The following is a 12,807-nucleotide window of genomic DNA, read 5'->3' as shown; positions in this document are numbered from 1 at the left end:
CCAGGGATACCTGCACATTTATCTATCATATCGTGCAGGATGTTTTTATCTTATTTTTTTCTGTGATTTTTCTGTTTATGTAGTATATCCTTGAGGGAGTGGCACCTTCAAGTGTGAATGTGCTCCTATTTTATCTTGGGAGCAGCATTCCTTTGCACTTTTGCCCTCCCTATCTCATAGACCTCCTTGATTAGGTGGTACATATAGGTGTGCTTGCTCCTCCTTCCAGCGGGTGCTTGATGCACATGGAGGTGACGAGGAGCAGCACACCATATGTGCGGTGTCTGTGCTTCTGAACATAGAAGCCCAATGGCTTAGGTAGGTTTAGCGTAAGACCCACCTGACCTGAGACCACCTTGGCGCTTGGTAGGCGGGCACAGATGTGTTTTGATCAAAATATATTGGCTAAGAGTCTCAGATTTTATTACATCAGAATGAGGGATTGGTTCATATATAATGCTTGCATCTATATTACTAAGTGCATTATTATCGTTTTTCTTTTTTTTCTGTAATTTTTTTCATGAATGTGGCCAGGGACATCAGCACATTTATCTATCATATTGTGCAGGATGTTTTTATCTTTGTTTTTTTCAGTGATTTTTCTATTTATTTATGCTGCATTATCCACCTCAAGTCACTACTGATGTAGGTACCTTAATATACACATACTATATGGCGTATTTAATTTTATTTGATGTTTATTATTGCCAATATTTTTATTGCTATTTTTATCCTCATTAACATTAATTTTTCCAATATACTGCCATTACATGGGATCTGCAATTACCAGCCACCCCCATATATTCACACATACTGCATTACCAGCTCCCACCATGCATGTATATTACTTCAGTAAGGCAGTCACTTATAGTGCCAGCCACCTGTATATACACGTACTGTATATATTGCTAGTCATTTTTATATGTGGACGTATATTATATTAGATGGCCAGTCACTTGTATACATATATATAGGCCATATATGACCCCACATTCACTAGGCAACATATAGGAGATCAATCTGAAAAGATATTAACTCCATTTTAACCACCGTTAAGAAAGGGGAGATGAAACTGGCCGCCACTCCTATACATATGTATACACTGAATTTCCAGCTACCACCACATCGCTCTGAGTACCTGCGGGCAGGGAGGATGCGAGCGGGGAGATAGCGGGCAGGGGAAAAGATCTGTGCTGATCTGCGATAGTATATAGTAATATACTGTATACTGTTACAGTATATTATCTGCTGTAAATACCGTACTTTCATTTCATTATTATGTTATGGAATTGTATGTGGAATATGTAAAGCATGAATTAAATATGTGCCTGTACAAAAAAAATTTTTTAAGTAAAAATCAATTAAGCAAAGTTTAAGCTATAATATGGTGTAGTATATTTAATTTTTATAGTATAATCCTAATTATAGTGTAGTAGACTAATAAAATAAGTATAAATAAATAGGTATATACAGTAGCTCTTTAATTAATGAACACAATTCATGTTCCTTGTAGTAAAGGACAGTACAACTTTTCATTAATACAAATGGTGATATATATATATATACACATACACATATTATACCTACATATACACTATATATTATTATATTTTACAAAAAGGGCAAGCAGAGTAGGAGTGGGGAAGATGTGGAGGGATGTGTGGCAAAAGGTTGCCGGGGAGGATCGGGTGTAGTGTAGTGTCATTACGTACTTTAGTGTAACACTGCCATCTACTGGCCTTGTTGTGTATTGCTCTTTGAAAGAGGAGAAGTCGCGATTCGTTAGTGACACTATGCGAAAACAGTGATCGCTAGCGCTGCTACATCTGTAGATGTGAACAAAGCCTTAAAGGGGTTGTCTCACTTCAGCAAATGGCACTTATCATGTAGACAAAGTTAATACAAGGCACTTACTAATGTATTGTGATTGTCCATATTGCCTCCTTTTCTGGCTAAACTCATTTTTCCTTCACATTATACACTGCTAATTTCCATGGCCACGACCAACCTACAATCCAACAGTGATGGCCATGCTTGCACACTATAGGAAAAAGCGTTGGCCTACGTGGACTCCCACGGTCCCAGCCACCAGAGAGGCCAGTGCCTTTTCCCATAGTGTGCAAGCACAACCACCGCTGCTGGATTGCACAGTGGTCATAACCCCTGGAAATGAGCAGTGTATAATGCGATGGAAGAATTAATCAAGCCAGCACAGGAGGCAATATGTGCCTTGCATTAACTTCTACATGCTAAATGTCATTTGCTGAAGTGAAACAACCTCTTTAAACTGTTAAAGCAGTTTTAGAAAAATTACACAAAGTAAGCCTTCAAAACAAATAACACAAGAGGTCTGAATATGAGGGCTGTCTCATTAAGAAGAACCTCTTCTATGAGTCAAATTGGACATGCACTTTGGCCCCAGGACTCAAATTGTGATACATCACTCCAGCAGTGGGCTTCCCATGCAAAATCATCTGTTTGCCAGGGGTGTCAGGAATGGGAGCTAGGGTGGTCAGCTGATCACCCTGTTGACTGTATTTTGGGGCTGTGTCTGATGAAGAGAATTGCAAATAGACAAAAAGAGCAAGTATTTGGTATTGGCACTCACAAATGCAAGTTGACATTTATATATGTAATGCAATTATTTCTGTCACGTATTGCTGATCATTGCTCACCTCTTTTGAAGTCCAGAAGGAACCAGCGGTAACAGAAGTAGAAGTGAGTATAGTCACCATTTTGATGCATGAGTTCAAAAAGCTCAGAATCCAAAATCTAATAAAAGAAATTAGAGTAAAATAAATCTGAACACTGAAATAGTGTATATGCTACATATAAACTCAAACAACAACTGAAAGCTAAATGAGACACATGCAAATCTGGAACAATTTACACATTTTAAATAAAAAATGTAATTACTTATTTATTTACTAGATTTAAAGTGGTTTTCTGGGATTTTAATAATGATGACCTATCCTTAGGATAGGTCACAATATCAGATCGGCAGGGGTCCAACATCCCCGAAGATCAGCTGGTTTAAGAGAAGGCCACGCTCCCTAACTGCTACTAAAAACGAAGCCTCCCTAATGGGAATTTTTTTTTAGATGATTGATTCAGAACATAAGGCCTTTAAGGAAAAACTAACTGATTTGGAGGATAGGTCACGCAGGGGGAATGTCAGACTGATTGGATTCCCTGAAGGATCAGAGGGGGACGACCCAGGGGGATTCATTCAGGAATGGCTGCTGGACTCCCTGGGTCGAGAATCCTTTTCATCATTTTTCATGGTTGAGCGAGCGCATAGAACCCCCAATAAGAAACCTCCCCCTGGTGCCCCACCACGCAGCCTCCTTGTTAAAATCTTGTGCGCTAATGACCAAAATAAAATATTAAGGCGAAAGAGAGAATTAGGCGATTTGATGCACAATGGAAATAAAATCTCGATCTACCCAGACTATTCTTTTTCTACTCAACTTAAAAGAAGACAATTTGGGGAGGTCAAGATGAATGAATGAGAATATCCGATGAATGGATTTTTCTCTGTGTCTAATTAGGATTTATTTATTTACTTAGTTTGATTTTCTCTCTTTTGGTCTCTGTTGGTTTTTCTTTTTTTCTCTTACTGAAAATACAGTATGAAGGAAATTGTGAGGAGTGGGGGGGGGGGGGGGGGGAGCATGGGCCTTAACTGTCCTGTGCACCATGGGGAGGGGGGATGTTTTCACTGCTGCGGGACCCGATGTAGAACCAGAAAGGGAGCGGATAATACCGACCACCCACCATAGTTGAGTAAATGTCACAGATTTTTACATGGAATGTCCGCAGATTGGCGGATAAGTTTAAACGGAGGGTAGTCTACGATACCATCTCTAGACATTTACCTGCTATCGTGGCGCTACTTGAGACCCATCTAACTGCGGAAAGAATATATTATATGCGAAAACCCTGGATGCGGTACTAGTACCACTCCCATTATTCGGCCTATTCACAAGGAGTAAGTGTATTTATTCATAGAAGTGTAGACTATGAACCATATGATCAATGGGTTGATAGAGAGGGAAGATTTATATTTTTATATGGCCGGTGGATGGGACTGGTATGCATGCTCGCGTTTGTATATATCCCTCTCCCTTTTTCCTCTGAGGTACTGAGAAAACTTGAGGAACTCGTGCCCTCTATTAGTGATGGGAGATTTGTATAACAAGGATAGAGTATCTATGATTAGTGGAGGGGGGAGTGTTAACGGTCAGTTCCCGACCCTTAGCAGGATCTGTCAGGAGTTGGGCCTTACTGATGTGTGGTGGAATCTATATGGAGAGAAAATCGCTTTCTCATGTTTTAGTAGATCTTGCAGGGTCATGTCAAGGATAGATTTATCCTTGGCAAGCCCCGAATTTTTGGTACGGATACAAAAAATGAAGTATGAGCCGCATGGCATATCCGACCACACTCCAATGTCGCTGTCGATGGTTGATACTGTGTCCTTAAAGGGAAGAAAACCCTTTAGGTTAAATCCACACTAGATCCAAGTGGTAGGTGACCAAGAAAGAATCAGGGAAGATATTTTAGAATTTTGGGCACTAAATTATGGCTCCACACATATACATTTTGTGTGGGACTCTCTGAAGGCCATGATAAGAGGCATATACTGGAAGAGAATCAGGAAAAAAAGGGCGGAATACGGAAAAGGAATTGGCAGAGAGGGTTGGGGCCTTGGAGGTAGATTTGGCCAGACAGAATGGGGAAAATGTTAGATTATTATTAATGGAGGCTAAGAGAGAGTATCAGACCTTCTTATATGAAAAAGCGCAACACAAATCCTTCTTTGCGGGACAACAGGCCTGCTTTGAAAAAGGAAAAACGGGTAGAATGTTGGCATCTGTAGTGGCTAATCAAAGGACCCAAATCCCAATAAAGCAAATTAAGTTACCTACCGGTGCGCTAACTAATGATTATTTAACCATTAAAACCACCTTTATAGAATATTTTACCAAATTATATCAGTCCGATCTTGGGGTGGAAGAGGGAGCCTCCGATTCCTCTTTTTTGGACAGCGTGGCACTCCCTTGCCTCTCCAATCAAGATCATTTGAAATTGAATTCGCCAATCACTCTTGAAGAACTAGAGTCTGCCGTTGATAGCATAAAGGGCAATACGGCCCCACTGCGAGATGGATTACCTTTTGAATTATATAGAGCACATCGTAAAACGGTATTGCCCCTCCTTCTTCAAATGTTTAATGAATTTTGGAGGAGTGGTTTACTCCCTCCATCCTTGAGGGAAGCTTCTATCTCTCTAATCTTGAAAAAGGATAAAGATGGGACGGAGGTTGGATCGTATCACCCAATTTCATTACTTAATACCGACTACAAGATATTAACTAAATTGCTTGCTAATAGGCTGAAGGGGGTCATACACTGTCTGATCCATTCGGATCAGACGGGTTTTATCTCCAAACGAAAAATACAGTCTAATATACGCGAGCCTTTCTTAATATATATGTTGGAGAGGGGGAGGACCGCTCCATCCTGTCTCTGGATGTTGGCTTTGGAGGGAGGGGAGAGGAGGATTAAATTAGTCTGTATGCGGATGATATCCTTGTGTTTTTGAGGCAGGGATGGAAAGCCGTTCCATCTGTTATGAATATCTTGGAAGAATATGGTTTACTATCAGGCTATAAAGTAAATTGGGATAAGTCCGAACTTCTACCCCTAGCTCGACCACCTCCTGATGGCGTTTTGGGTATTAGGCCACTTGGTCTTACCGATTCTATACAATACTTGGATATTAGAATCAGTGCAGGTCTGACCAGATATAATCTTTTAAATATAACTCCTATGATTAATAAGCTGAGGGAGAAGATCCGCACCTGGCAGAAGTTGCCTCTGTCACAGGTAGAAAGGATAGCACTGGTTAGGATGGTTGTTCTCCCTATCGTTCTATACCCCTTGACAGCTTGCCCGATACGGATTGACGATTCATTTTTGGGCTGCTTGATAGATTACTGAATGAGTTAATCTGGGGGAGGGGAAGGGTTAGGATTAAGCAAAAATATCTTTGGCTCTCGGAGAGAGATGGCGGTCTTTCCCTTCCATTCCATCAGGGATACTATATTGCAGCTCAGATAATGTGGTGGGTTGGACGGGGGTGAGACCACCAGTCTGCGACATTGATGAGCATTATATCAAGGGATTTTCAGGGGCCGTATGGAGATATCTTCTCTATCTTGGAGAGTGGATACCCGGGGAAAAGGAAAAAAACAGTGTTTAATTAGTGATACGTTAGATAGGGTTTGGAAGAAGACTAAAAAAATATTGGGTGTAAGAAGTCCCACTTATTTTACCCCACTTTGGCACAATTATAATTTGAAAGAGTTTATGTTAATTGAAGATTACAAATATTGGAATTCACGCGGGATTAACCGCTTAACTCATATAATTTCACACAGTAGTATTACCTCTATAGACAAAATGATGAAGGATACAAACGTTACCTTCTTAGATAGATTTAGATACTCACAAATTAGTCATGCATTTACGAGCACTCAGGACAAAAGCCTTTTGATTATAAGGGCAAACTCGTTTTTGGATTATTGTTTTAAATTTAAGGACACACAACTTACTCTTTCTCAAATATATCAGAGGCTTCAGGACTGCTTAGGGGAAATAACAACATTCAAAAGCGAGGGAGGCTGGGAAGCTGAACTGGGCGATAGGAGCAATTTGGATTGGGATGTAGTCTATCAAAATATAAAAAAAGTATCGATCTCCCAAAAATATAGATTGATGCAGTTCAAAATTGTACATCGCCTATACTATACAGCAAGGTTCTGGCAAAGAATGTTCTGGCAAAGGAAAAGAAAGGCAAATCACAAACAGCAGAATTGAATTATATGAATTATGAAACTGATTTCCATTCATTACAAAATTGAGTTGCATTAATGTAATTCAAGTTTGCTTTGTGTTTTCCTTTGCTGGAAGGAAACGCAGCATAAATGCAGATATGTTGTTGCAAAAACTTTTTAATGTGTTGTGTTCAATGCTGTTGCAAAAACTAAAAAAAACATTTTTTTTATTTTTTTTTGCTGCAGCACCGCTGTGTCCTTGTGGCAGCATCCTCAGGCTGGGCTTATAGGTTGCAGTAGTGTGTTGCTGGCTTTGCTGTAAGGTTTTTGGCAAGGTGTAATCTTAGCCGTAGTTTGCTGTGAAATGTACTGAGCTGAGCAGCCAAATTATATGGCCAAACGCAGCAGGGCCGCGCAGATTACTAAACGGATTCTAAAAAGCCGACAACAGGGAGGACAGCGATGGAACAAAAAGAGTGGACTGTGGAAAGGACTGTAATTGGGACACTGCAAGATACTGTATTCATTTCAGTAGGTTGAGAAAGAAGACTAGAATAGATCATCAGTATCTGATCGGTGGGAGTCTGAAAACCAGGACCCGTGCTGCTCAGCTGTTAGAGAAGGCACCAGTGCTCGCAGTTGTGCAGCGGCCTTCTCTCAGCTCACCAAGCACAGTGCCGTACATTGTATAGTGGCCGTGCTTGGTATCGCAGCTCAGCCCCATTCACTTCAACAACAGGGCTGAGCTGCACCTGGGCCACGTGACTGATTAATGTGACGTACATGGCCTATGCTAAACTGTGAGAAGGCCGTGGCGCTACTGCCAATGCCGATGCTTTCTCAAACAGCTGATTGGCTGGGGTCTTAGGTGTCGGACCCCCACTGTTCAGATACTAATGACCTATTCAGAGGATAGATCATCAGTATAAAAGTATCGGAAACCTTTAAGAGCTGCAACGCTGGCTGTTTCTTGTCACTTCATAACTTTCATAACAGAAAGTAGAAACAAGTATAACAGGTAGAGTAGAACGCACAAAAAGTTAAACAGAAACTTTACCAATGGAACAGATTATTTGTTTTCCAAACCAGGTTAACCGAGAACCTTAGCAGAAAAGCTTGACAGGATAATATGCTCCCAACTCTATGCCATCTGAATAGTTTTATGAGATTTTAGATAAATAGATTCAGTTTACCTGTATAAGAGACCTCATGTTGGCAAAGTGTGTATCCATAGCACCTCCATGTGGAAAATTCTGGTTCATCCTCTTCATAAGCTCTGTAAAGCAGCTGAACGCCAGGGCCTCTGTGGGACAGATATTTAAAGATGTCCATTATTATCCAAAATCAACCACCATAGTAAAATAACAAACCTTCTTTTCTCTACATGCTAAATCACTCATAAAAAAACACACTGGCCAATTAGCAACAACATCATTTTAAGAGCATCTCAAAATTAGGATGTGGAAGCTCTACAGAAACATAACAGTGAAAGATTATCTTACTTTTTATGTCTCTATTAATATATTTCTGCAAACTGTTTAAGAGTTAGTTTTATGCTGTAATTTTAGCTGTGCAGTTCACATTTCTGATCTGCAGCAAAAGTCTCTCAATAAGGGATATTGTAAGCTTTTATGTGACAATGCCTGGCCACATACTGCCCATGACTTTGTGAAACTTTTTGGATAGATGTGGGAAATTTTTATGTACAACTGGCTTGAATTGGAAACAATGAATCCTGACAAATTAATTTATATTTTGATGAATCCTGACAAATTGAGTTTCTTAAAATAGTTTTGCCACAAAAAAATTTGCTATATATGCTATCGTTTTCATACCAGCAACTGGATCTGAATGCTTTTGTAATTGCATGTAATAAAAAATGTTGTATAGCCACTGAGCTATTCAATAAAATGTGCCTGTATGGCGCCACCTGCTGTTCGTTCTTTTCCTCATTTCTCCATCCACCTCAATGAAAAGGTTGCATGCACTCAGTTTAAATCTTTAACTGCCTCCAGCCATATCTTCTGTGGCAGTCACAGGGAAACAGCTGCAGAAGAAATGACACACCCACTAAGCTGTGATAGGGAGAGAGCTGCAGCAGAAAGGACATGACCTCTGGGCTGTGATAGGGAGAGGGCTTCAACAGAAAGGACATGCCCCCTGAGCTGCCAGCCTGAAATAACTCTAGCAGAACAATTGAAGCAATCATTGGGAAGAGCTTTGGATCCATGTGAGGTTTAGGGATGGTTCTAGCTTTGTTAGAAAGAGATTGTCATGTACTATATGATGTCTGATTTTCATCTTTTACATCCGTTATGACATAACTTCTTTAAGTACTTTTTTAGTAGCCCATCAGAAGCAAATAGCTGGTTGGACAATAAACTTGGCTTTCAGTGAATATGTACTGAGCTGAATTATGGTGTAGTATGTTCTGCAGTTTGCCCTTTGCAGGTACAGTGTAATTATTTTTATTTTTCTTGGGAACTTACTTCCAGTAGGGTTTTGGTCAGGCTAGGAAATTTAGCTATGTTATGGGTAGGATGTTTAGTCATTCAAAAGACCCATATTACAACTGAAACAGTGAACAGATTGGAGGTTGGATGAGACAAATTTAAAGGGGTTGTGCTTCTTCAGCAAGTGGCATTTATCATGTAGAGAAAGTTAATACAAGGCACTTACTAATGTATTGTGATTGTCCATATTGCGTCCTTCCCTGACTGGATTCATTTTTCCATCACATTATAAACTGCTTTTTTCCATGGTTACGACGACCCTGCAATCCAGCAGCGGTGGCAATGCTTTCACACTATACGAAAAAGCACGTGCCTATGTAAGCTCCCAGAGTCCAGGCCACCAGAGAGGCCGGTGCTTTTTCCTATAGTGTGCCACCGTTGATGGATTGCAGGGTGGTCATAACCATGGAAATGAGCAGTGTATAATGTGATGGAAAAATGAATACATCCAGCAAAGGAAGCAATATGGATAATAATAATACATTAGTAAGTGGCTTGTATTAGCGTCCTCTACATAATAAATGCCATTTACTGAAGTGACACTTCTACTTTAACCCCTTAAGGACTCAGCCCTATTTCACCTTAAGGACTTGGCCATTTTTTGCAAATCTGACCAGTGTCACTTTAAGTGCTGATAACTTTAAAACGCTTTAACTTATCCAGGCCATTCTGAGAGAGTTTTTTCGTCACATATTGTACTTCATGACACTGGTAAAATGAAGTAAAAAAATAATTTTTATTTATAAAAAATACCAAATTTATAAAAAAAAAAAAAAAATGACAAATTTCCAAGTTTCAATTTCTCTTCTTCTATAATACATAGTAATACCTCCAAAAATAGTTATTACTTTACATTCCCCATATGTCTACTTCATGTTTGGATCATTTTGGGAATGATATTTTATTTTTTGGGGATGTTACAAGCCTTAGAAGTTTAGAAGCAAATCTTGAAATATTTCAGAAATTTTCAAAAACCCAATTTTTAGGGACCAGTTCAGGTCTGAAGTCACTTTGCGAGGCTTACATAATAGAAACCACCCAAAAATGACCCCATTCTATAAACTACACCCCAAGGTATTCAAAACTGATTTTACAAACTTTTTTAACCCTTTAGGTGTTCCACAAGAATTAATGGAAAATAGAGATACAATTTTAAAATGTCACATTTTTGGCAGATTTTCCATTTTAATAATTTTTTTCCAGTTACAAAGCAAGGGTTAACAGCCAAACCAAACTCAATATTTATGGCCCTGATTCTGTAGTTTACAGAAACACCCCATATGTGGTCGTAAAACGCTGTACGGGCACACGGCAGGGCGCAGAAGGAAAGCAATGCCATACGGTTTTTGGAAGGTAGGTTTTGCTGGACTGTTTTTTTTGACACCATGTCCCATTTGAAGCCCCCCCTGATGCACCCCTAGAGTACAAACTCCATAAAAGTGACCCCATTTAAGAAACTACACCCCTCAAGGTATTCAAAACAGATTTTACAAACGTTGTTAACCCTTTAGGTGTTCCACAAGAATTAATGGAAAATAGAGATACAATTTCAAAATTTCACTTTTTTGGCAGATTTTCCATTTTAATAATTTTCTTTCAGTTACAAAGCAAGGGTTAACAGCCAAACCAAACTCAATATTTATGGCGCTGATTCTTTAGTTTACAGAAACACCCCATATGTGGTCGTAAACCGCTGTACGGGCACACTGCAGGGCGCAGAAGGTAAGGAATGCCATACGGTTTTTGGAAGGCAGGTTTTGCTGGACAGTTTTTTTTTTAAACCATGTCCCATTTGAAGCCCCCCGATGCACCCCTAGAGTAGAAACTCCAAAAAAGTGACCCCATTTTAGAAACTACGGGATAGGGTGGCAGTATTGTTGGTACTAGTTTAGGGTACATATGATTTTTGGTTGCTCTATATTACACTTTTTGTGAGGCAAGGTAACAAGAAATAGCTGTTTTGGCACCGTTTATAATTTTTGTTATTTACAACAATCGTCTGACAGGTTAGATCATGTGATATTTTTATAGACCAGGTTGTCACTGACGCTGCGATACCTAATATGTATACTTTTTCTTTATTTATGTAAGTTTTACACAATATATTCATTTTTGAAGCAAAAAAAAACATGTTTTAGTGTTTCCATAGTCTGAGAGACATAATTTTTTTAGTTTTTGGGCGATTACCTTGGGTAGGGTATGATTTTTGCGGGATGAGATGACTGTTTTATTGGCACTATTTTGGGGTGCGTGTGACTTTATAGAGCTGGTCGATATGGACACGGTAATACCTAATATGTATACTCCCCCCCCCCCCCTATTTTTTATCAATTTTCTTAACTTTATTTGGGGAAAATTAGGTTTTTGTTTATTTTTACTTGAAACTTAAAAAAAAAATTGGGGGGGGAATTTATTTTTTTCAACTTTTTTTCACTTTATTTTTTGTCCCACTTTGGGACTTGAACTTTTGGGGGTTTAATCCCCTTTACAATGCATTCCAATACTTCTGTATTGGAATGCATTGGCTGTATGAGTAATACTGTGTGTATTACTCAAACAGCTTCCGGCCTGTGATATCCAGGGGGCTGGATCTCACAGGCTCGTCACCGGAAGGCAGCGCTGATGCCTAAGGAAGGCATCGTGCTGCCTTCATGCCATCGGGTCCCCCCTACAGCCGCATGGGGACCCGATGGCACCGCCGATCGCTGCCGCAAATCTCAGGTAAAGCCGCAAACCGCAGGTCTGAATTGACCTGCAGTTTGCTGCAATCGCCGATGCGGGGGGGGGGGGGGTCACGGGACCCCCCTGGCGTTGTGACAGGATGCCCGCTGAATGATTTCAGCGGACATCCTGTTCCGATTAACCCCCGTTGTGCCGCAATGTCATTTTAAAGTTAGGACGTACCGGTACGTCAAGGATCCTTAAGGACTCGGCAAACATGGCGTACCGGTACGTCCTAAGTCCTTAAGGGGTTAAATTTCACTCGGTATAGTCGATGCATTCTAGGGGGTATGATTCTCATCCATAATTCAGCTCTATTTGAGTGAATCTCCTCTAAACACGATAACTATGGCTGCTTTCTTGTACTGCAGGATTTATAACATGGATAAATATACGACTGGTACTCACTATGCAGGTCACATGAACAGCATTTAATTTCAATAAAACCAAACAGTAAGATTTCAACAGCAAAAATTCAATGCTAATCACACTGTAAAAAATATAAATCACACTATTAAAACATCACAATTTCCGGATTAATATCTTTAACATAATCACATGTAAAATACCCCCTAAAAAATATATATAAAATATATAAAATATGCAATCCACTGGTAGTAGGATCCTATGTGTTAAATAAGGTCTTCTATATATAACAATACCTAATAAGTGAAAATCCTTTCAGCTAGATATGGTTGTGTTGCCCACGTCCCGCTTTCCTGCCCGGCAGTC

The 12,807-nt window shown here is 39.8% G+C and overlaps 1 protein-coding gene across 1 annotated transcript in view; it reads right to left on the bottom strand.

Moving 5' to 3' along the window:
• Positions 1-12,807, bottom strand: part of SGSM1 (small G protein signaling modulator 1) — a 240,980-nt gene that overhangs the window by 13,272 nt on the left and 214,901 nt on the right. The window contains exons 22-23 of the mRNA XM_044288814.1: positions 8,035-8,144; positions 2,676-2,772 (exon numbers count right to left, since the gene is read on the bottom strand). Coding sequence (XP_044144749.1) covers positions 2,676-2,772; positions 8,035-8,144 — 207 coding nt within the window. The remainder of the gene's footprint in view (positions 1-2,675; positions 2,773-8,034; positions 8,145-12,807) is intronic.

This window comes from Bufo gargarizans, chromosome 1, assembly GCF_014858855.1.
Source record: "Bufo gargarizans isolate SCDJY-AF-19 chromosome 1, ASM1485885v1, whole genome shotgun sequence".
Taxonomy (NCBI): domain Eukaryota; kingdom Metazoa; phylum Chordata; class Amphibia; order Anura; family Bufonidae; genus Bufo; species Bufo gargarizans.
This window is presented reverse-complemented; position numbering and strand designations above follow the sequence as displayed.